The sequence below is a fragment of the Chanodichthys erythropterus genome, chromosome 10 (assembly GCF_024489055.1).
Source record: "Chanodichthys erythropterus isolate Z2021 chromosome 10, ASM2448905v1, whole genome shotgun sequence".
Classification (NCBI taxonomy): Eukaryota; Metazoa; Chordata; class Actinopteri; order Cypriniformes; family Xenocyprididae; genus Chanodichthys; species Chanodichthys erythropterus.
This window is the reverse complement of record NC_090230.1, coordinates 49,257,618-49,280,190: the sequence shown is the minus strand read 5'-3', so window position 1 is coordinate 49,280,190 and position 22,573 is coordinate 49,257,618. Positions and strand designations below refer to the sequence as shown.

At 38.9% G+C, this 22,573-nt stretch overlaps 3 protein-coding genes across 3 annotated transcripts; 2 read left to right on the top strand and 1 right to left on the bottom strand.

The window, feature by feature from the left end:
• The first annotated feature begins 1,101 nt into the window (after positions 1-1,101).
• On the top strand, positions 1,102-5,686 carry LOC137029725 (protocadherin-10). The gene is made up of 4 exons (XM_067399386.1): positions 1,102-3,679; positions 4,566-4,627; positions 4,705-4,817; positions 4,952-5,686. Exons 1-4 carry the CDS (start codon positions 1,205-1,207, stop codon positions 5,209-5,211), a joined length of 2,910 nt encoding a protein of 969 aa, XP_067255487.1. The 5' UTR covers positions 1,102-1,204; the 3' UTR covers positions 5,212-5,686.
• A 1,242-nt stretch (positions 5,687-6,928) lies between these two features.
• LOC137028384 (protocadherin alpha-C2) lies at positions 6,929-11,842 on the top strand. Its single transcript, XM_067397143.1, has 2 exons — positions 6,929-9,328; positions 11,750-11,842. Exons 1-2 carry the CDS (start codon positions 6,929-6,931, stop codon positions 11,771-11,773), a joined length of 2,424 nt encoding a protein of 807 aa, XP_067253244.1. The 3' UTR covers positions 11,774-11,842.
• Positions 11,843-19,896: 8,054 nt separating this feature from the next.
• LOC137029723 (zona pellucida sperm-binding protein 4-like) lies at positions 19,897-21,946 on the bottom strand. Its single transcript, XM_067399384.1, has 7 exons — positions 21,319-21,946; positions 21,055-21,242; positions 20,884-20,981; positions 20,657-20,814; positions 20,377-20,569; positions 20,160-20,307; positions 19,897-20,077 (listed from the first exon to the last, which is right to left on the bottom strand). Exons 1-7 carry the CDS (start codon positions 21,944-21,946, stop codon positions 19,997-19,999), a joined length of 1,494 nt encoding a protein of 497 aa, XP_067255485.1. The 3' UTR covers positions 19,897-19,996.
• Between the last annotated feature and the right edge of the window lie 627 nt (positions 21,947-22,573).

Genomic DNA, 22,573 nt, shown 5'->3' with positions numbered 1-22,573 from the left:
GGCCCTTTAATCCCCACTACATTAATTAAAAAGAGCACAAGCCCTTGGAAGATCATGCCATCTGCTGCAGTTTCATTCCACAGACAGATTGTGTTTGGTACTTATTTAAAACAGAATTTCTTTACTTGTCAGGGAAGGCAGAAGGAATGAGAAAGGGATAAGTCTGCAGGAATTAAATGGGGAAAAAATAGAGTTCAGCTTCGTTGCCTACTTTTGTTGTAACCCATCACATATTTATAATAACAATAGCCTAACGCTAAATGTTAGTCTGAATATTAAATGTAATTCTCACTTTTTGTATCTGAACTAATATCGAAAATTGTTTAAGATTAGGCCTATTTTGTGTCACCTATTTTGATGCCTTTTCAGCGCACTCATTGTGTTTGTGTTTCCACAGCATGAAGGTAAGATCTTACGGATTTAAAATCTTACTGGTCTACTGACATTTATGACATCCCTTCAAACATTGCAATGCTCATGATAGCTTTTGTTAACTCTACAATAAGTAAATCCACTTCACCAGCTAATTACTCTTCAACAGCTCTGCCATAGAAATATAGGCTACAGAGCTACCGCTAAAAACGGAAGTTCAAAGACAATTTCTAAAGATGGCTGCGCCCCCCCCCCCCCATTTTAGCATTTAAACACGTTGAAACACTTTGCAAGTTAAAATAGCTATTTAGTATTCAAAGTTTTTAACTTACAAAATGAATTATAAAAACGAGGTCTTGAAAAAGATGGGCACCATTCAGTAAAACGAATTATGGTTAATAACAGGCAATCTGGAATAATATTATAAGTTATTATACTTTATTATTATTATTATTTATTTATTGTTTACGTAATGGCGGTAGGAGAAAAGCAAAACCCCAACGATCCGAATTTTAACAGTCAATGAAACAAATTGAAAAAGAAGACACAATAAAGTATATAAAAAACTAGTGTTTAGTGTCCTGTCTCCCTCATCCAAACACACGCACACTCTCTCACTCTTGCGCACGTGCCATTGGCCACAGGCGCGCGCTCTAGTGCTAAAGTACAAGGTTCAGGGACTTACCACTTCATTGTCATTAGCGTGCTCATTCTCTCTCGAAATGTTACTGTGCGTTTGAGAGGATTATTGTCTACCATTTCAAAGCTTTAACTATGAGTGTTTTGTTTGGTAGTTTATTTGAAGGCACGCATTAGGAAGGAGCCTATTTCAATGGAGCTGTGGATATGGAAATGGCAGGTAACCTGCCTGGCGCTCATCGCGTCTGTGATGGATGTAGTTCTGGCACAGATTCGTTACACGATCCCAGAGGAACTGGAGCACGGGGCTTTTGTTGGAAATATTGCGGAGGATCTGGGATTAGACACCAACAAACTCTCAATCCGCCGATTTAGAATAGTTTCAGGTGCAAAACGGCAATATTTAGAGGTGAATTTAGAAAACGGGGTTTTATTTGTCAATGAAAGAATTGACCGAGAAGAGTTGTGCGAACAAAATCCATATTGTTCATTCCATCTTCAGGTTGTGATCGAAAACCCATTAGAATTGTATAGGGTCGAAGCTGAAATATTAGATGTCAACGACAACTCTCCTGTCTTTCCCTGGAGTGAATTTAACCTGGATATCTCCGAATCCGCCGCGCCTGGATCGCGCTTCCCACTGGAAAGCGCGCAGGACCTGGACGTCGGTGACAACTCTCTGCGCTCGTATTTGCTGAGCGTAAACGAACACTTCGTCCTGGATGTCCAGACGCGCAGCGACGGCAGTAAATTCGCAGAACTGATTCTCGAAAGTCCGCTGGACCGGGAGCAGCAGAAGACTCACTTGATGGTTCTTACAGCGGTGGACGGAGGCTCGCCCGAGAGGTCGGGCACTGCGCAAATAAACATAACTGTACTGGATGCCAACGACAACGCGCCTGTGTTCGATCAGAACTTTTATAAAGTGAAGCTGGCTGAAAACGCACCGCGAGGCACTGTCGTGATAAAACTAAACGCCACTGATCTCGATGAAGGACCCAATGGAGAGATCACATACTCTTTTAGCGGGCACGCACCAATGAGAGTGCGCGAGCTGTTCAGCGTGGATTCCCGCACTGGAGAAATCAAAGTAAAAGGAGTTATAGATTATGAAAAGGCACGAATGCACGAGATTTATGTACAAGCCAAAGACAAGGGACCGTCTGCGGTGGCAGTGCACTGCAAAGTGATGGTTAACATAATAGACGTCAACGACAATCTTCCTGAAGTGATTCTTACATCAGTATCTACGCCTGTCCAAGAAGATGCGCCCCCTGGCACAGTGATAGCAGTAATTAGCGTTATGGATAAAGATTCTGGGGAAAACGGAAATGTTGATTGTGAAATTCCTCATCACGTTCCCTTTCAGCTGCACTCATCTTTTAAAAATTATTATACTTTGGTCACGTGTGATTTTCTGGACAGAGAGACCATTTCAGAGTATAACATCACTCTGACGGCGCGTGATATGGGCTCACCGCCTCTTTTTACAAGGAAAACAATTTTAGTGCAAGTGTCTGACATTAACGATAACGCGCCTCGTTTCAAACAGCCGTCCTACACGGTCTACCTGACCGAAAACAACGCGCCAGGAGCCTCGATTTGCACTATCACCGCACAAGACGCAGACGCGGATCAGAATTCCTACTTATCCTACTCTGTTCTAGAAAACGGCATCCATGGAATGCCAGTGTCCACCTACGTGTCCATCAATTCAGATAACGGCAACATTTACGCACTGCGTTCTTTCGACCACGAGCAGCTCAGAAACTTTCAGATCGTGGTTCAGGCCGAAGATGCTGGTTTTCCGCCTCTCCGCGCGAATGTAACAGTTAACGTGTTTGTTTTAGATCAGAATGACAATCCTCCAGTCGTTGTATCCCCGATGCCCGAGAATGACACCGCAGCGGTTGTAGTTGTCCCTAAATATGCTGATGCCGGATACCTAGTGGCTAAAATCACCGCCATGGACGCGGATGCCGGGCAAAACTCGCGTCTCTTTTATGAAGTCCTCCAAGCTACAGATCTCAGTTTGTTCAGTGTTGCGCTGTACACTGGGGAGATCAGGACAATCCGCCGGCTGATGGACAACGACCCCAGGAGGCAGAGGCTAGTGGTTTTAGTCAAGGACAACGGTCAGCCGCCCCTATCGGCCACAGCCTCCATCATGTTGTCAGTTGTTGACAGCGTGCCAGAATCCTTGCCTGATTTTGGTGACCTCGCGCTCAGCCCTCAGTACAGGTCAGACCTCACGCTGTATTTAATCGTGTCTCTGGGCGCGGTTTCATTCACGTTTCTTGTGGCTATTATTGTCCTGGCTACAATTAAGGGACACAAGGACAGAAACTCGTGCTGTGGGTTTCAATCTAAGGACCCCACCCGTGACGTCATTAAAAAGTCTAACTTGAACATTCACATATCACCTGGATCAAAAGGACCCACGCACTGCGTGGAAGTAAACGCGAACAACCCAATAGGTCAAAACTACTGCTATAAAATGTGTTTAACTCCAGAGTCATCTAAAAGTGACTTCATGTTCCTCAAGCCTTGTAGCCCGACGGGAATATCTTCCCGAAATAACATCAAGGAAATGGAAAACAAAACTTTGACCTGGAGCCCATCCAGCCACAGTCATGGTACAAGGAATGGGACGAGCTCTACAAACGAGGTAATTAATCAACAAAAAAAATGATTAAGTTTGTCCACTAGATGGAGACTTCAGATAGTTGTTGTTCTTTAATCTGCCCAGAAATTGGCAGAAAATTAATAAGAAATGTGAACAAAAACCTGTAAATTGTAATCTAATTACACACATAAATTATATTTGAACATGCCAATGTAAGTACTTCATGCAGAACAATAATAACTGTGTTAGAATAACACATTACAAGTAACGCGAGTTATGTAATCAGATTACTTTTTCAAGTAGCTAGTGAATTAACGCATTACTTTTTAAATTTACAGCAAAATATCTGAGTTACTTTTTCAAATAAGTAACGCAAGTTACCTCTCCTGTCCCGTTGAGAGAAAACAAGAGTAATAACTCTGTATTATTTTTTTTTTCTGTGAACTATACCTTTAAATATAATAATATAATATAATATACAATTAAATTATATAATTAAATAATAACAATAACAAAAACTATATTATAATAGTAAAATAAATAATTGTAATAATAATAATAATAATAATATCCATTTGCTGAACAACAATGTTTGAAAATAACTTTTGAGCAACAATATTGAATTGTTTATTCTACCTTTGAGCTATACTGGATATTCGTTTTTTTCTGTGAACTAGACCTTAAAATTCTTAATGCACAGTTCATGAATAAATTATAAAATAAACAAATGCATTTTTGTCACTGCTCCACATTGTAGATATACTGCAACAAGGTGATGAATTAGTAAAGTCACTTAGTGCTTTAGTGACTGTTTTTCGTGTGTTCTGGGATCATTCCTGTTCTTGGCATTGACATTATGTTTGTAGTACATTCTTGTCTCTCTCATGTGTAAGTGGAGTAAATATTTTAACTTTTGTTTTCTTTGCAGCTCAGACAGGGTAACAAAGACCAAACACTGACCAAGAACCAGCTTAATTATACATATAAAAGGTAATTAAAGTTAAAGCTGATTCTATCTCTCTCACATGCACAAAGTATCTGACGTGTTCATGTTTTTGTTTTTCTAGTCATACTCCAATAAACACAGGAAGGACACTGCAGCGCAGACTGATTCAGGAGTCAGACAACTATGCTTACACATCTGTTCCACAGTACTGGACCTGGGGAAATCACATGCATGGTAAAATCATTATATCTGTCTTCCCTAAAAACATGTTTAGTTAAAAGGCATACACAAAAATACCAGCTTTATATATTCTGTATAACTTCCTTGTGATTTAACTGAATTGAACTTTTCTTTGTCATTTAAAACAGATTATAAGACCTCACCTAAGGTTGGTGGCTTTCCAAACCACTCATGGACACGTTACAACCAACAGGATTCAATTCAACCCTCACCAGACTATCAACATAATGTTTACATTCCTGGAACACCATCAACACTCTGTACACTCAAGCTGGCAAACAATGGGGACATTGAAGTCTACAACTCATTCTCAACTTTTGGCAAAAAGAAAAAGCCAAACAATAGCCTTCAAGAGGACGCAGTAATAACCAATGATTTTTTCAAATAATTTTTCCAGTTGTATTTTTCATCTGTAGGTTACTTTCTGTATATAAGTTGTGTATATATTTTAGTCAGATTATATGTGCTGTATAATTTGCCTTCATAAATTTCACAACAAGATAGCACTTAAAGTACTCTGATCATTTTTTTTTTTTTTTTTTTTTTGCATCGTTTTCCAGATATCTTTAGTGTTCAGAAACTTTCTGAAAGCATTAAACAGATGGTTGCTTTAATTGTTATTACCCATATTGGTGAGAATTCAGGTTACATTTTCCAAAATGATATCCCTTTTATTTCCAAAATGTACAGAATAAAGAATACTATTAGAATTTATTTAATATTGTTTTTTGGTCTTTCTCCTTAAAAAAAAAAAAGTAGGGTTTTCACTGCATTGATTTTCGCTGTGCCAAAATTACAAGAAACAGCATTTATTGTCTATTACCACCCTCTATGACAGAAAAAAGGTAGAGTAGCAAAATATGTAGAGCATTGCTTGAATTTATAGGTGGATCTTACTTGTATAACATTAAGGCCCAGTTTCACAGACAGGGCTTATATTAAATTAGTTCATTTAGGACATTTAAGTAGCTTTTATAAACAGGCCTTAGAAAAAAAACAAAAAACAAAAAAACATTACTGGTGTGCATCTTGAGACAAAACAATGGCACTGACATATTTTAAGATATGTCAGTGCAAGTTGCTTTCATTTAAGCCTCGTCTGTGAAACCAAGGGTATATCAACATGGCATTACACAATGGCATTTGAAGAGACATGTATTCACAGTGCTTCTTTATAGATTAGCTACACACCTGCAATTGCTGCAGATTAGGTGAATTAAATTGTTACCAATAGATAATTACAATTAATTGTAGCCAGCCTGTTTGTGAAATATTATTATTATCAGTATATATATATATATATATATATATATATATATATATATATATATATATATATATATATATATATATCATCAGTGAACAGGCTACAACTCTGTGCATTTAGGAATGAAAAAAGTGTTCATTTCAGTAATAAAGTGAGAATGTTCGCGCAGAAATGATGTTTTGTTGTTGTTGTTGTTGTTGTTAATTTTAACAACAGCATAAACATGCTTTTATTTTGATTGGTTTATCAGCGGAACCAAGTCAGATTATGGATCTGTCCGTGGTGCTGAACTTGCTTTTTGTTTGATGACGCCCAACAGTCTTAATTTAAGAAAAATAAAGACTACCTTATATATAAATACATTTATTTGTTACTTTTAACATTTGCAGACAACCTGTACATTATATATGCTAGCTTTAATAAAGACTTCCAGAAAGTAAAGTAATTTCAGAAATAATAATCTTTCATGAATTTATATATATATATATATATATATATATTTTTTTTTTTTTTTTTTTTTTTTCCACAAAATAAATTGTTCTATGTAAACGTTTATCTTCACACGATGTCGCTGCACTACCGCTATTCACTTGAAGGTGGAATGGGATGCAAGCACAGCTATGCTTTGCTTTCATAATGCTGTTGGACAGAGGCAGTCAGAGCAGCACTGAAGCTCAGCTGAATCTGATCAGCGGGCGGGATCCACGGCACGGCGCTATGGCGATGCTCTGCTGGATGCTTTTACGAATACAAATACCCGCTAACCTCCATTCGTTTTCGAAAACATTGCTATATTTCTTGTAAAAGACAGCGAAAGCATAGACGTGCGCGTTCTGCAATGGATCCAAGGAGGAGATGGCGTCTCGGTTTCGCCGTCCTCTCCGCGCTGTGGAGTCTCGCGTCGGCTGTAACAAGATACTCCATCCCCGAGGAAATTCCAGTGGGCTCAGTGATCGCAAATATCGCCACGGATTTGGGCCTTGACGCGCACAGCCTGTTGGAACGAAAGGTAAAGCTGGATTATATTCATAGCAAGAAATACCTAGAGATAAATAAAGACACCGGAGAACTGTTTATCGCTGAGAAAATTGACAGGGAGTATTTATGCCCGGCCAAAACATCATCGTTCTGTTTCCTCAAGATGGATGTGATAATCGAGAGTCCAATACGCATATTTAATATCGAATTGGAAATTATGGACATAAATGACAACGCGCCTCAGTTTAGGAGGGAGAGAATACCGCTCGATGTTTCGGAATCAGCAACACCTGGAGAAAGGTTTTCTTTAACAAACGCGGTGGATGCAGATGTTGGAGAGAACTCAATCGAGACCTATTACCTGAGTGAAAGTAACGAGTTTACCATTGAAATCCAGTCTGGAAGTGACGGGACTAAATATGTCGACCTGGTGCTAAAAGCTAGTTTGGACAGGGAAAAACAAGCTGTCCACACACTAACCCTCACCGCTGTGGACGGCGGCATACCTGCGCGTTCAGGTACGGCCAGCATTATCATTCAAGTGCTGGATATCAACGACAACGCCCCTCAGTTTGATCGACAAGTCTACTCTGTTGACCTCATTGAAAATGCACCAATCGGGACACTGATTATGCAGCTAAATGCAACAGATTTGGATGAGGGTGCCAATGCGGATGTCATATACTCTTTCACTTTATACACATCTGAGAAAACACAAGAAAAGTTCTCTTTGGATCCCACCAATGGAGAAATAAGAGTAAAAGACGTGATTGATTTTGAAGAAGTAAAGAGTTTTGAGATGTATGTTGAAGCCAAGGACAAGGCAGTGAATCCGCTTTCAGGTCAGTGTAAAATTTTAGTGTTCATCACCGATCTAAACGACAACCATCCTGAGATTACGATAAAGTCTTCACAGAGTTTGATTAAAGAAAATGACCCTGTAGGAACGGTGATCGCCGTCATCAGCGTGAGCGACAGGGACTCTGGAGATAATGGCAAAGTTGTTCTCTCCATACACAATGCTGAGATGTTACCTTTTGCTCTTAATAAGTCATCGGAAGACTTTTTTGCATTAACAGTCACTGAATCACTTGACCGCGAGCGCATCCACAGTTATGACATCACACTTCACGTGACCGACAGAGGAACACCTCCTCTGACCGATAACGAAACGATCAGTGTTACAATTCAAGACGTCAATGATAACGCCCCAACGTTCCCTCAAACCCTCTATACCATTCATCTGATGGAAAACAACGAGCCTGGAGCACTGCTAGCCTCACTAACTGCTCATGACCCAGACCTGCATGAAAATCAGTATCTTGTTTACTTCATCATAGAGAAGGAGATAGCCAACACCTCAATGTCCATGCTGTTTTCCATCAATCCAGAAAACGGCAACCTCTACGCTTTACGCACGTTTGACTACGAAAGAGAGAAGGAGTTTCTGTTTCATATTGAAGCGAGAGATTCTGGACTCCCTCCTCTTAGCAGTAATGTGACCGTACACATTATCATCCTGGACCAAAACGACAACACGCCCCTCATAGTTTCTCCATGGCGTCCACAGGGTGCTGTTATAGAGGAAAAAATCCCGAGGTCAAGCGATAAAGGATCCCTGGTCACCAAGGTCATTGCGTTGGATGCCGACTCCATGCAGAACTCTCGTATAACATATCAGTTTCTCCAGATCACCGACACCCCACTATTCAGCCTCGATCAGTACAACGGCGAGATACGAACCACACGGATGTTCAGTTACAGAGACCCCAAAGATCAACACCTGATCATCATAGCCAGAGACAATGGAGAACCTCCTCGCTCCGCCACGGTGACCATCAAGATCTCCACAGTGGACCAAGTAGTCACGCAGTTTACCGAAACCACAGAGTTGCCTGTCGAATACGACCTGATCACCGATCTAAACCTGTACTTGTTGATCGGTTTGGGGTCGGTGTTGTTTCTGCTGCTCATTACCATCCTGGTGATCATAGTGCTGAAATGTCAGGAACCCAAACCCTCACAAGCGGCTACTCAGGGAAGGAACAGCATCATCAGCCAGAGGAACTCCTCCACTATTGCTGACTCTACTCTCATCTCAAGTGATGCCTACTGGTACAGTCTGTTTCTGGCAGAGACTAGAAAAGGGAAGGTGGTGGTGCGGCAGCCTCTTCCTAATGGAGCTGGGTTTATTGTGTCAAGTATCCCGGGAAGTGCTGCGCTGACTGAGACCAGCGCATCAAGGTCTTCCACTTTACAGGTAGTATAACCACTAAAAAGTGACTCCAAATTGTATTTGAACACATAGGCCACACTTTAAAAAGTCTGTATTACATAACATCAAGCCAAGTGAATTTATTTTAAATAAATATAGCTCAAGGACACTTTTTAAGTAAAACATTTAAAATTGATAAACTAATCCATATACTGTTAAAAAAAGTATATGCATTGGTGTAGGTGTAAAAAAGCGTGTATTGTAAATGATACACTGCAACAATCTGTTTTTGATATTTATAATTCATCAAGTAGGACACTCAGTGTTTATGCATCAGTATGTGTCTAAATTTGGATGCGAGTGGGAGAACGGGTATGACATGCAGTGATGGAGGTGTGAAGTGAAGGGAGAATGAGACAGAAGCACTGACAGTGAGAATTTTCCACACCTTTAAAGGGTTAGTTCACCCAAAAATGAAAATTCTGTCATTAATTGCTCACCCTCATGTTGTTACAAACCCTCAAGACTTTCATTCATCTGCAGAACACAAATTAAGATCTTTTTTGATGAAATCTGAGAACTTTCTGTCCCTCTATAGACAGCTATGCTTTGACACTTCAAAAAGGTCATAAAGAGATTGTTAAACTAATCCATTTGAATTGAGAGGTTTAGTCCAAATTTTCTGAAGGGACATGATTGAATTTAGGCTTTTATTAATATTAACATTCATAAACTCACACATCATTTGTGGTAAATGGAAGCTCAAGCATGTTTGCTTGATGCGTGTGAGAACCAATAAGGTTCATTTTCGTCTTACACAGCACGTTTGAGCTTCCAGAAGAGGTTTGTTCTCGCGTGTCATTCAGGTTTGGTTGAACATCTGTTTATGTTCTCTGATCAAATGTGAAAAAAAGCCTTAATTCAATCTGTTCATCATATAAAGCAATCGCGTTTCTTCAGAAAATTTGGACTAAGCCACTAAATGCATATGAATTAGTTTTACAATCTCCTCAAATTTTCAATTGCATAGCTGTCTATGGATGGACAGAAAGTTCTCAGATTTCATCAAAAATATCTTCATTTGTGTTCCGAAGATGAACGAAAGTCGGTCCCACTTTACATTAAGTGGCCTTAACTACTATGTACTTACATCAAAAAAGAAGTACAGTGTACTTATTGTGTTCATATTAAATTGCAAAACACTTTTGCTGCTATTGAAGTGGGGTACGGGTAAGGTTAGGGACAGGTTTGGTGGTATGGCTAGGTTTAAGGGTAGGGGTAAGGGTTAAGGGATGGGTCAACAGTGTAATTATAAATGTAATCACAGAAATTAATTACAGATGTATTTACATGCAGGTGTTTTTAAAATATAAGTACAATGTAAAAACATGTATGTACACAATAAGTGCATTGTATTAAATTATTAATTTAAATGTAAGTACATAGTAGTTAAGGCCACTTAATATAAAGTGGGTCCCGAAAGTCTTACGGGTTTGGAACGACATGAGGGTCAGTAATTAATGACAGAATCTTCATTTTTGGGTGAACTAACCCTTTAAGTCAGCCTAAATCTGCCTTAGAGAGCTTTTTCTGAGCTGTCTCTAAATGGTTGCTATCACTCACACTTAATCACACTCAGATATGCAACCTTAATTTTAGAGTCTAGATCTCTGTTCAATAAATATAAGATTGCAATGCATATATATATATATATATATATATATATATATATATATATATATATATATATATATATATATATATATATATATATAAAAGCAAGCTTCCTCCAATGTGTCTTATCTGAGGTGGTGCTCCCAACATCTTCGCATCTGATGCCAGCATTTCGCAGGTCTTCTCTGAACATTGGTGCCATGTTTTACGGGGTCGGCCTCATTTCTGCTTGCCTCCTGTCCACAATCTTTAAGTATCAATTATCTGGTAGGCGAAGAATATGACCTGCCAACCACATTCGACATTCTGCCACAATAATTTAGCATATATTTGAAATTTGTTCTGGCCAGAAAAAAAAAGTTTGCCTTATTGGTAAGATGAGGAAGGTCATCATTAGGTCATCATTTTTTAAATTTCATTTATTTAGGTCATCAAGGATGATTTTGCAGGGTAAATCAAGAGCCTGGATATAGAATAAGTAAAGACAGAGTAAAACATTTTTTCTTGCAACAAAAACCTTTACCATACCTTTACTTAAGTATGAGAAGGCCCAGTAATGTTATGTTGTTTATCACTCTATTTTGTTTCTAAAACTCAATGTTCCATGTTACTACATGTTATATTTAAAAACTAATATATTTAAGGACTACAGAAATGCTTGAGGTGCAGCATTCCTGTAGCTCAAACTATAGCGTATGGCACTGAAGTTGCTTTGCCAAATGTAAAATGTAAACATTTTATGTTCTGCAGTCTTGACTGTGTTTGATTAATTGTTTCTCCATCTGTTGACAGGAGTCAAGCAGTGATTTACCATGATCTGGACATGTTGACTGATGGTTTACAACCTTCCACACCAGGCTCGCTGTCCATGAGGGACAGATTGATCTTCTGCTTTACCGTTTTTCAGGGTTTCATTTATTAATTTATTCAATGAACTCTGTTCAGTTATTTTTTACCATCACTTCTTCTCCTGCTTCCTCTTCTTCAACATTGCCTTTTGGGCTAATTGAAGAATTAACTTTCAATTGACTGTTTTGATATTGAGACCAACATTGTGTCAGAGAAAGTCATTCAGCGCTGCTGGATCTCATATTTTTGGCGATTTAATGCAGGGTCTAACAACTATATGTCAGCCATTTGTAACCACATTGAGCATGACTTTGCATGGCTATGACAAACAAAATTGACTTTTTGTATCCAAAAGATTTCTATATAAACTCTATGACAGAAGAGAGAGAAGTGATACTACAAGAAGAACCTACCTGGACTTTCAGCCTTTTGTGGTTCCAGTAAGATATGAACTACAAGGACAGCTGGTTCTGCTATTAATGATGCTCTATTTTTACAGTTTGAACATGCTGATGAGAAAGCTGTGATCAGATGAGTACAATCTAATGAGCCAGGCATTGTCTATACCTCAAAACACTTGGTTTGACATCAATGTGGTGCACATGTATACATAGATTCATGTTTGTTTTTCCTCCTGTCCTGTAAACGGCCTAAAATTGACATTCTCTGGCAAGAGCATTTTGAAAACTAAAGAACGCTATTTTAAATCATAGAAAAGCTACAAAGAGTAATAATTACATCAGTATGGCAATTGCCATAAAATTTTACTGAAAACCAAGGAGACAAAAAAGTGCAAATCCAACAAAAAGGTTTAAAAATGTATTAATCTAGCTTTTTGCAGATATATGTAGCCAATGCCAGAATATTATTCTGCCACAAATATTAATAATTTACAACAATATAAACTTTTTCTTTTGTACAAGTATTGACATTATTAAATTGCTGTTGAGTGTCATTTTTGGCCCTGTTTACTGAATTTTTTGAGGTTTATATTGTTTTGTATTATGAAAATGAGATAAAAATGCTTGTTAATGTATTTAATGCTGCTTCTTTTATGATAGTGCAATGTTTTAAGAAATTACTATTTGTTGTGAGATATTTGGCAGTTTCATTATATCATTATTATGTAGATCTAATTATATCATTACAGAAATCCAAGCTATATTCCTTTCTGATTTGTTGCAGCAAACAGAGAGGAAGTGGGAAGGAAAGGAGTGAGGGGGGAAAAAGTGTTGTAGGAGGGACAAAGAGGAAGAGAAAGGGGAAAAAACAGAAACATGTGATCTGTATTTAGACTGACACATGCTGTGACCAAGAGACAGAATGACACTCAAAGTTACCTTTATAGTATTGACAGCCATGTAATCAATTTTAACTTACTTTCCATAAAGGTGACAGCTCAAATTGGAGTTCCTGGCAAGAATTTAGAGCAAAATGACACAAATAAAATAACTGCTGTGTGCCTTAGGGCAGAGAAAAGTGTGCCTACAAATTTGAAACAATAAAAAAATGGTATGAAGTTCAGTATCTTGATACTATCAACATACATCACAATCTCATCGACATGCCTTGGGTTACTCGCTTCTGTATTTGTATTTACATTCTGTTGCCTTACTTGCAAAATGTCCACATGCAAATAAAGTAAACAATGCCTTTGTGTCCTTGCTGGACTTTATGATTTGCCCTTTGCTTGTAAATACAGCAACCTGAATAAAGCCTTTTACAGTATATTTCTGGAGTTTCAGACTCACTATCTTGAGTCGGGAGAGTGTGTGTGATCGCATATTGACAAAACACACCGTTTCATTGGTGCTGACCTAGGCAGCACTGTCTCCATAGAAACAGTCACCATGACAACACCTCCATCTCTTCAGATTTCGAGAAGCACACCTTTTTTTTTTTTTTTTTACCTCCCCAACCCATACTGTCAAACTGCCTCTTTCCCCCTCTGCGTCTTTCTTTCAAACACATTAACATTCACACAGTTTTCAGGCCTTGATACAAGATATGCTTATACTGTGATTTAGAGTACATATCTGAGTATTGCATCAAACTCTAATAGAAATGGCATCAAATGTTTAACTAAAGGGATAGTAATAAAATATACATAGTAAAAAAAAAAAAAAATAATAATTAATTAATAAGGATGGGTTATTTTCGCCTTAGGAAGTCAAGGATATACACACAATGTAATAAATTCTGATTTAGTACTGAATAGGCAGGAGAGAAGTACTGCTGATACTGGTGTATGAGTGTGTGTGTGTTATACATATTTCTACCACTAGTAGGGGGTATTTAGCACGCAAAAACCTGACACAGCAGTTTGCAGATCTGTCACAGTATCTCGCACAGGATACACGCGTGCTTCAGCTGCTCTGTGGCTTCTGTAGCACGTAAAGTCTCTTACTAGCAGGCACGTGCACACATAGACAAAAAAGGGGCTTGAGCACCTGCCCTTTTTTTCCTCGAGAGAAAGTACCCTTTTTCTGGGGTTCTTTTTTTTTTTTTTTTTTTTTAAATAAATGAATATATATTCCTGTTTGCGCAGAGCTTCCCTGTCAAACAAATATATTTACTGAATTAATTAATTAATTAAATAAATAAATAAATAAATAAATAAATAAATAAATACTATATCAGGTCGGCTTTGTCGAGTTCCGATGCCCTCACTCCACGACATGCCATTCATGCACGCGCGCCACGCCCCACCTCACCTTGAGTTTGCTGCTGGCTGAAAACTTGTGACAACTATTCCCACGAAAATGCAACTGCTGTCTGGCGATGAGAAGCGAAAAAGAAAAAAGCCCTAGATGGATCCATCCCGTGCATTTCTTTCAGGTAGGCTAGCCTATGTTCACAAACCTGAAAGTTTTGGCTATTTAAGGGTTATTTATACATTTAACGCTGCATTAATAGTTTGACCACCATCAACACATCTGCCTGATTTGATACTAATGAAATTTATGTCACATTATAATTTCAATTATTTTATTGTGCTATGCATTGCGTTTTGAACCATGGTAAAGATATCGGCTGGGCTGTCAATATCAGAAGATGAGCATCATGGACGCACATCCAAAATTCTTTCCATTAGAGTAAAAGACATGGAAGCAAAAATGGACCACAATCTTTAAAATTGTACACTTCATAAAAGAAGTATTCCAATAATATCAAAACAATTGGTGCAGTCATTTATTTTAAAGATATATAGCTACTTGAAAATAGTTGCTGTTGACTTCTCTTATGATAAACCTAGTGAATACTAAAGAAGACCATGGTCTCTGTGTGAACTAATTATTTTGTAGAAATCTGTGGAGTATAAAACAATTGTGTGAGTGTAAGGGAAGTCAAAGTTGTCTTAATATATTTAAGGGTTCATCATTTTTTAAATAAATAATTATGAGAAGTGCCCTTTTTTCCACTTGAGCCCCTGCCCCCCAAAATGTCTGTGCACATCCCTGGGTGTATATGACCATCTTTTAGACCACAAAATCAGTGATATTAAATATCCTGGCTCTTCCAAGCTTTATAATGGTACTGTAGCATCTGGACCAACCAGGCACACAACATTATTCAATATATTTAATGAATTACCTATGAACTCACTTTATCAAAGTTCTGTGAACCCATCCCCCTAAAACTGCAACCAGCATACCAAATATAACTAGCACACAGGCAGAACTAGGTGTCCTGTTACAGATATATAGTATTTTTATGATCAGAAAGAATGCTGTGGAGACTAGTGACTCATTCTTTCTGAGAGGGACAAATAAACTCCCTTAATCTTATGTATTCTCTATATAACCACTTGGGAAATGTATACACATGTATCCAATTTTCCCATCTCATGACTTTCCTTTTATAGGCTTTATTCTATGTATTAATTCTCTCTTTTGAACTATTTTGGTATTAATGTTACATAGTTGCAAATGTATAGACAACTGAAATCACACTGGTAGCATGTTTGGTATCTACGGACTCCAACTTTCGTTTCCTATTTGGAAATTTATGTTACATGTTACTAACTCTGTGACACATTAGTATTATAAGAATCCAGAAGGTTCTTTTCTCATTCATCCAATCCAGTGTCTTATGCTAATATCTTGCTACAGAACAAAGACTCGTAAAACTTCCCTCCGAGGGGGCAACTCCTTATTGGCTCAGACACCTTAAGAGGGTGTGACATCTTCACCCCTTATATTCACTGATCACAAGATCAAATCTCTCTTTCTCCTCTTCTTTTTTTACTGACAAATGCTGACGTCAAGATGATGCTTTAAGAAGCTAGAAGCTTCTAAGGAACCCCAAGCTTGTGCCAGGCCTCAGCCTAGATCTTCCATTCACCAAAGACCCTCTGAATCCAACTGGTTCTCTTTCATCAAGACAATATCAGCAAAGATTCAATGGGAGCCTCCACAAATTGCATCAGGACAGTTTTAATTCAACTTGGAGAGACATGCAAGTATCAAACTTAGTCTCATTATCGGAAACATTGAGTATCCTTACCCCTTTTAAAGAAGGGCCTGTTAAAACTAAACTGATGGTTTGCTCAAGGCTGTTGATCTGCTGAATGTCAAACAATGCTGTAACTTCTTGCTTTCCTGTACTCTGCTTTAGCTCTCTCTCTCTCTCTCTCTCTCTCTCTCTCTCTCTCTTGGTGAACTGTATGCATGTATGTGTGTGAATGTTAGTTTAAGTGTTTAGTCTAGTTAATAAAGTCTTGTTCATGTCACATGTAAAGCTGTCTGTGTTTTGCGCTCATATGCTGGAGTCCCTATTCATGTTGATCCTGACTACAGGCTTTTAGTAGTACTGTACAATAAGATTGTTATTTCCCATAACCTGGAAATGAACATTTCTTAGAATTAATAAACAATTAACACGGTGTGTTCATTGGACAACGGGTTAATTCATTGTAATATTAATTTTATTACATTAAGTTAATTTTATTAACTGATCCAAATATTAATTATAACTAGTAATTATACATATTTTGAGCTAATTTGCTACAGTACTCAACCGTGCTCTTGATTTTGAAGTCAAGTCAAGTCAAGTCAAATTTATTTATATAGCGCTTTTTACAATTGGTAATTGTTTCAAAGCAGCTTTGCATATTAGAAGCACAGAAAAAAGAGAAGTGGTTAAAAAATAAGCTGTACAAGCAAGCGTGGTAATATGTAACATATACAAGATGGTGCTACATTAATCCAATGTCGGCTGACTCTCAGGGGTGGAAAAAAAAACCCTAGGAGAAAACCCCAGCGTGCTAGCACTGGGAAAAAAGTCCTAGGAGGGAAAAAACCCCTTGGAAGATATATATAATATATGTAAATGGATATGGAGATCAGAATCTGAATTATACATTTTTATTATAGAGATTAAAAATAGATTATATATAAATATATGTAAGCGGATACAGAGATTAAAAATCTGAATTATAGATGCAGCCAGAACTGGATCTGTAGGCCCATTGTCTCCTGGGCTACGTTGTAGTCAGGTCCAGACACAGGTTCTCCATCTGATCTGGATACGGCCTGGATCCAGCACCCGGCAAACCTCAGGATAAGCAGAGAGACTGATATTAGCGTAGATGCCATTCTTATTCTGATGTACAGGTATATCTAGTGTTATAGGAAATGTTCTCGGTTCCGGCCGACCTAATTATTGCAGCGTAACAATCCTTTAACGGATTTGAAAAATGTTAATGTATTGATAATGTGTTATGTGTATGCAAGAGCAAAGAGATGTGTTTTTAGTCTAGATTCAAACTGACAGAGTGTGTCTGCTTCCAATGCTAGGAAGATTGTTCCAGAGTTTAGGTGCTAAATAGGAAAAGGATCTGCCGCCTTCAGTTGATTTTGATATTCTGGGTATTATCAACTGGCCTGAATTCTGAGATCGCAATAGACGTGAATGACTATAATGCACCAAGAGCTCACTTAGATACTGGGGAGCTAAACCATTTAGAGCTTTATAAGTAAGTAGCAAGATTTTAAAATCTATACGATGTTTAATAGGGAGCCAATGTAATGTTGACAGAACTGGGCTAATATGGTCATACTTTGTGGTTCTAGTAAGAACTCTAGCTGCCGCATTTTTGACCAACTGTAGTCTGTTTAAAAGCCGAGCAGAACAACCACCCAGTAGAGCGTTACAGTAATCTAGTCTTGAGGTCATGAATGCATGAACCAACTGTTCCGCATTTGTCATTGAGAGCATATGTCGTAATTTAGATATATTTTTTAGATGGAAGAAAGCGGTTTTACAGATACTAGAAACATGACTTTCAAATGAAAGATTGGTATCAAAGAGCACATCCAGGTTCCTAACTGAGGACGAAGATTTAATGGAGCACCCGTCAAGTGTTAGAGAGTATTCAAGGTTTTTTTGTGAAGAAATTTTTTGTCCAAAGATTAGGATATCAGTTTTTTCTGAATTTAATAATACGAAATTTCTTGTCATCCAGTTTTTAATGTCAGCTATGCATTCTGTTAGTTTTGTGAATTTGTAGGTTTCGTCAGGGCGCGAGGAAATATAGAGCTGAGTATCGTCAGCGTAGCAGTGAAAACTAACACCATGCTTCCTAATTATCTCTCCTAAGGACAGCATGTACAGAGTGAAAAGCAACAGTCCTAGTACTGAGCCTTGTGGTACTCCATATTGAACTTGTGATCGATACGACATCTCTTCATTAACTACTACAGACTGATAACGGTCAGATAAGTAAGATTTGAACCATGCCAAAGCAATTCCACTAATGCCAATATAGTTTTCAAGTCTTTTTAAAAGAATGTTGTGATCGATAGTGTCAAAAGCAGCACTGAGATCTAATAACACTAATAGAGAAATACAGCCACGATCGGATGATAAGAGTAGATCGTTTGTAACTCTAACGAGAGCAGTCTCAGTACTATGGTATGGTCTAAATCCTGACTGGAAATCCTCACAGATATTATTTCTTTCTAAAAAGGAGTACAGTTGTGCTGAAACTGCCTTTTCTAGTATCTTTGACAGAAAAGGTAGATTCGAGATTGGCCTGTAATTTACTAAATCTCTCGGATCTAGTTGAGGTTTTTTAATAAGAGGTTTAATAATAGCCTGCTTAAAAGTTTTTGGCACATATCCTAGTGTTAAAGATGAATTAATTATATCAAGAAGTGGACCTACGACCTCTGGAAGCATTTCTTTCAGTAGTTTAGTCGGCATTGGGTCTAACATACATGTTGATTTTGATGATTTGATAAGTAGATAATTCTTCCTCTCCTATAGCGGCGAATGATTCTAGTTTTACCTCCAAAAAAGCACATCCATAAGAGATATCCACACAACTCCATGGGGTTAATAAAGGCCTTCTGAAGCAAATCTATGTGTTTTTGTAAGAAACATCCATATTTAAATCTAAAATAACTGGTTTCCGGCAGATGGCCTACACCAAAAGAGTAATCTCTGACCGGACGCAAAATGCAATGACAAACAAGTACAGAGGAGAGCAAAACAAAACATTTTATAGAGCACTCCCACCAAACATGCATTCCTGTAGACTAAACATGTAATATGTATGCCTTCACCATTTTCACAGATGTGTTTGTAGTTTACACAAATTTTCAGAAAGTTGCACTTTGAAACCAGTTTTCCAAAAGTCATTTTTAGGCCCCAGTGTAAATGACCAAAATGCTTAAATTCAGTTTAGTTGGAACCGGTGTTGTGTAAACAGTCTGTTTATATAGTCCATTCATGACTGAATCAACTTTAGTACCAGGTGTAAACAGAGCCCCAGGTAGCATCCTAGGAGGGAAACTGCAAGTTTACATAAGAAATTCTCATGAGATAAAAAGGACAATTAGTGTTGTACTTGCATTATTGGGGGGGCCCACAAGTGAACATTGACTTTAGAGGGACTTGGGCATGAGTATCAATATGCAGTTTCCATTTTCCATATAACCTCATTGTTGGACCAATATACAAGTCATGAAAGACCAAACTCCAGTCAAAAACCCAAAGACAAGCATGCATTTCACAAACTTTATTAAAACCACAAAATTCATATGACCAGGTTAACTTGTCCACTAGAAACCACAGTTCGCCCACTAGAGATGGTCTTGACGTGCGTGTCTCTTCCTATAAGAGATATGGTAAAAGCATGACGCATTTGAGAATAACTTCTCAATTCCTGAAGTCAATCTACAGCACTCACTCACTTTTCCTAGCGCAGCTTTGCTCACAAGAGCCAGAAGAGGGATGGCACACCGCTGTACTGCAGTGGATGAAGATCTAACAGAGGGGGAAAGGGTTAAGACCTACAATTCACTATAAAGGGGATGATTAAGGGTTTGAGACAGACTGCAGAGCATACGGTTTCCTGCAGAGGAGCCAGTGATGATGGATCCACAAATGTAAACATCTTGACAACAAAGCGCTTGTAGTGGGTTGGGAACTGAAGACCAGATGATCCGGTCACTGGAACCAATGTGGTCAGGTAACGGTCATCCTGGTAAGGGCATCTGAAGAGCAAAGAGTCAGTCAGAAATGCCTTACAGCACACTAGATGGATAAAGACTGACATTACTCACCCATCAACCAGAAGGTCCCACTGGGGTAGACTGAGTGGACTGGGGGTTGATGTTGCCCAGCAGTGTCCCAGTATCAGGACAATGTTAGGGTCGGTCCTCTCCAAAATGCGCACCTCAACATACACAGGCTCCCGCAGGACTTTTGTGACTGGATAATCAGCATCTCTGTAGTAGGATGTGTACGCCTCGTCCCCTGAGGAAGAACACTGGTGTTAAACCAGAAACTGCTGCAACCTGGAGTTTTAGAAAGGCTTTAGGCATACTTGGGACAGACACTCACCTTCTGCACAGCCTTTGGTGACACACTGACCATTTGCCAGTCTAAGCTCCACCCTGAGGGGTCCAGGAGCAGCTACTGGTGGAGGTGGAGGAATGGTGTTGACCTCCACAACCAGAGCTTCCACAGAAGTACCAGAGTACCTACACTGGAAGAGAAGCCTGGACAACAAACAGTGAGCTTGTGGCATTTGTCATGGATTAAGAAGTGCTGAAGCACACATCACTTACTCAAAATGACTGTCCCGTGTGATGGAGCCAAGTGGTCCGATCCCCACTTCATATGAGGAGGTCATCCTGTTCTCATACACCACATATCCACTGTCCTCCTGCAAACAGTAACACTATTGGCATCCAGTCCATTTTAAGCCACGCAGAACAAAACCACAAGCAGCTACTCACCATCATGCTCGTGCCACATGCAGTGACGGGGAACTGGTATATAGCAAAGGAAGGTGTGGATCCCACAGGACTGCAAGGTGGATCGTTTCCACCCAAGAGACGGACTGAATCCAGGCTCAATCGAGGCAGAGTAACATCTCTAGCCACCACTACCACAAACTGACCATCTCTTATACACTGGACAGTCACTGGAACAAGGAACAAGAGCAGATTAATGCTGAGGATCAGGTTAACATGAACACCTTTACATTGACTCACTCTTACCTGCCTTCCCATAGTAACACTGCTGTCCGTTAAAGCAGCAGTTGATAGCGTCACACTCAGCACCACTGATACCAGGTGGTCCACATTGGATCTGCTCATAATCAGCTACAGCACATTTGTCAATGGGCTCTGCCTGTGCCACTGGCTGCTTAGGCTGAAACTGCTGAGAAAACTGCTGACTAGCTTGTTGAGCTGGTTGTTGAAACTGTTGGCTAGCTTGTTGACTAGCTTGAACTGCCTGTTGAAACCGTTGGCTAGCTTGCTGTTGATTAGCTTGTTGAACTGCCTGTTGAAACCGTTGGCTAGCTTGTTGTTGAACTGCCTGTTGAAACTGTTGACTAGCTTGAGCTGGTTGTTGCAACCGTTGGCTAGCTTGTTGTTGATTAGCTTGTTGAACTGCCTGTTGAAACCGCTGGCTAGCTTGCTGTTGACTAGCTTGTTGAACTGCCTTTTGAAACTGTCGACTAACTTGTTGTTGAGCTGGTTGTTGAAACTGCTGGTCAGTTTGCTGGAACATCAGAGCTTGAGGATTCTGGGGCAGATTACTCAACTGTGGAACAGCATGACAGAAAGCACAAAACCACACAAAAAGTGCTAAAGACTGAACAACACACCAACTTCCTGTCATTGTTCAACAGCTAGTCACACTGTTGAGATGCTGCCCTTTGGTCTTTTTCTACTCTACAGATTTTGGCTCATTAACAATAATCCCTCCCACTTCATTAATTGTCATGTTTCTCCAGACTTGCATGAGTGGGAGTTTATGAAACTGAATGATTCTATTGGTTCTTAAGATTCAACTGTCCTTTTTCCACCCTTATTGAACAAACATAAATATGGCCACATATGCTCAAGCCCTGTTTACACCTGGGGGGTATTCCAGAAAGCAGGGTTAACTTACTGTCACATATACCCTGAACTCTTGGTTGATTAACCCAAACCTTGCTTACTCGAGGTATGCTGGTTCCAAAAATGCGTCCGAGAGTAAGTTCAGCCAACCCAGAGTATGTTCCCGTTTAACACACAAGACATTCTCAACAGAGCGACGAATCGATGATTCACCATGGAAACAGACGCTAAGAAAATGCGCGCCATTCTACTTTATTCTTCTTTTGTTTAATGGCGATTTACATAACCTACTTGGTGCACATCACCACCTATTGGTTGGTTGTGCAATCATTTTTTTAAACTTATTATTGTTTGTTTGATGCTAATTATTTAATATATATCACATATATGATATGTATTTTATTAT

Bases quoted from the DNA above. Each gene is read 5' to 3' on its own strand.
- LOC137029725 (XM_067399386.1), top strand. From the start codon at position 1,205: ATGGAGCTGTGGATATGGAAATGGCAGGTAACCTGCCTGGCGCTCATC. The intron at 4,628-4,704 runs GTAATTAAAGTT...TTGTTTTTCTAG, and splicing joins CTTAATTATACATATAAAAG to TCATACTCCAATAAACACAG. The intron at 4,818-4,951 runs GTAAAATCATTA...CATTTAAAACAG, and splicing joins CTGGGGAAATCACATGCATG to ATTATAAGACCTCACCTAAG.
- LOC137028384 (XM_067397143.1), top strand. From the start codon at position 6,929: ATGGATCCAAGGAGGAGATGGCGTCTCGGTTTCGCCGTCCTCTCCGCG. The intron at 9,329-11,749 runs GTAGTATAACCA...ATCTGTTGACAG, and splicing joins CAAGGTCTTCCACTTTACAG to GAGTCAAGCAGTGATTTACC.
- LOC137029723 (XM_067399384.1), bottom strand. From the start codon at position 21,946: ATGACAGGAAGTTGGTGTGTTGTTCAGTCTTTAGCACTTTTTGTGTGG. The intron at 21,243-21,318 runs GTAAGAGTGAGT...TCCTTGTTCCAG, and splicing joins GTGTTACTATGGGAAGGCAG to TGACTGTCCAGTGTATAAGA. The intron at 20,815-20,883 runs GTAAGTGATGTG...TTTGTTGTCCAG, and splicing joins ACACGGGACAGTCATTTTGA to GCTTCTCTTCCAGTGTAGGT.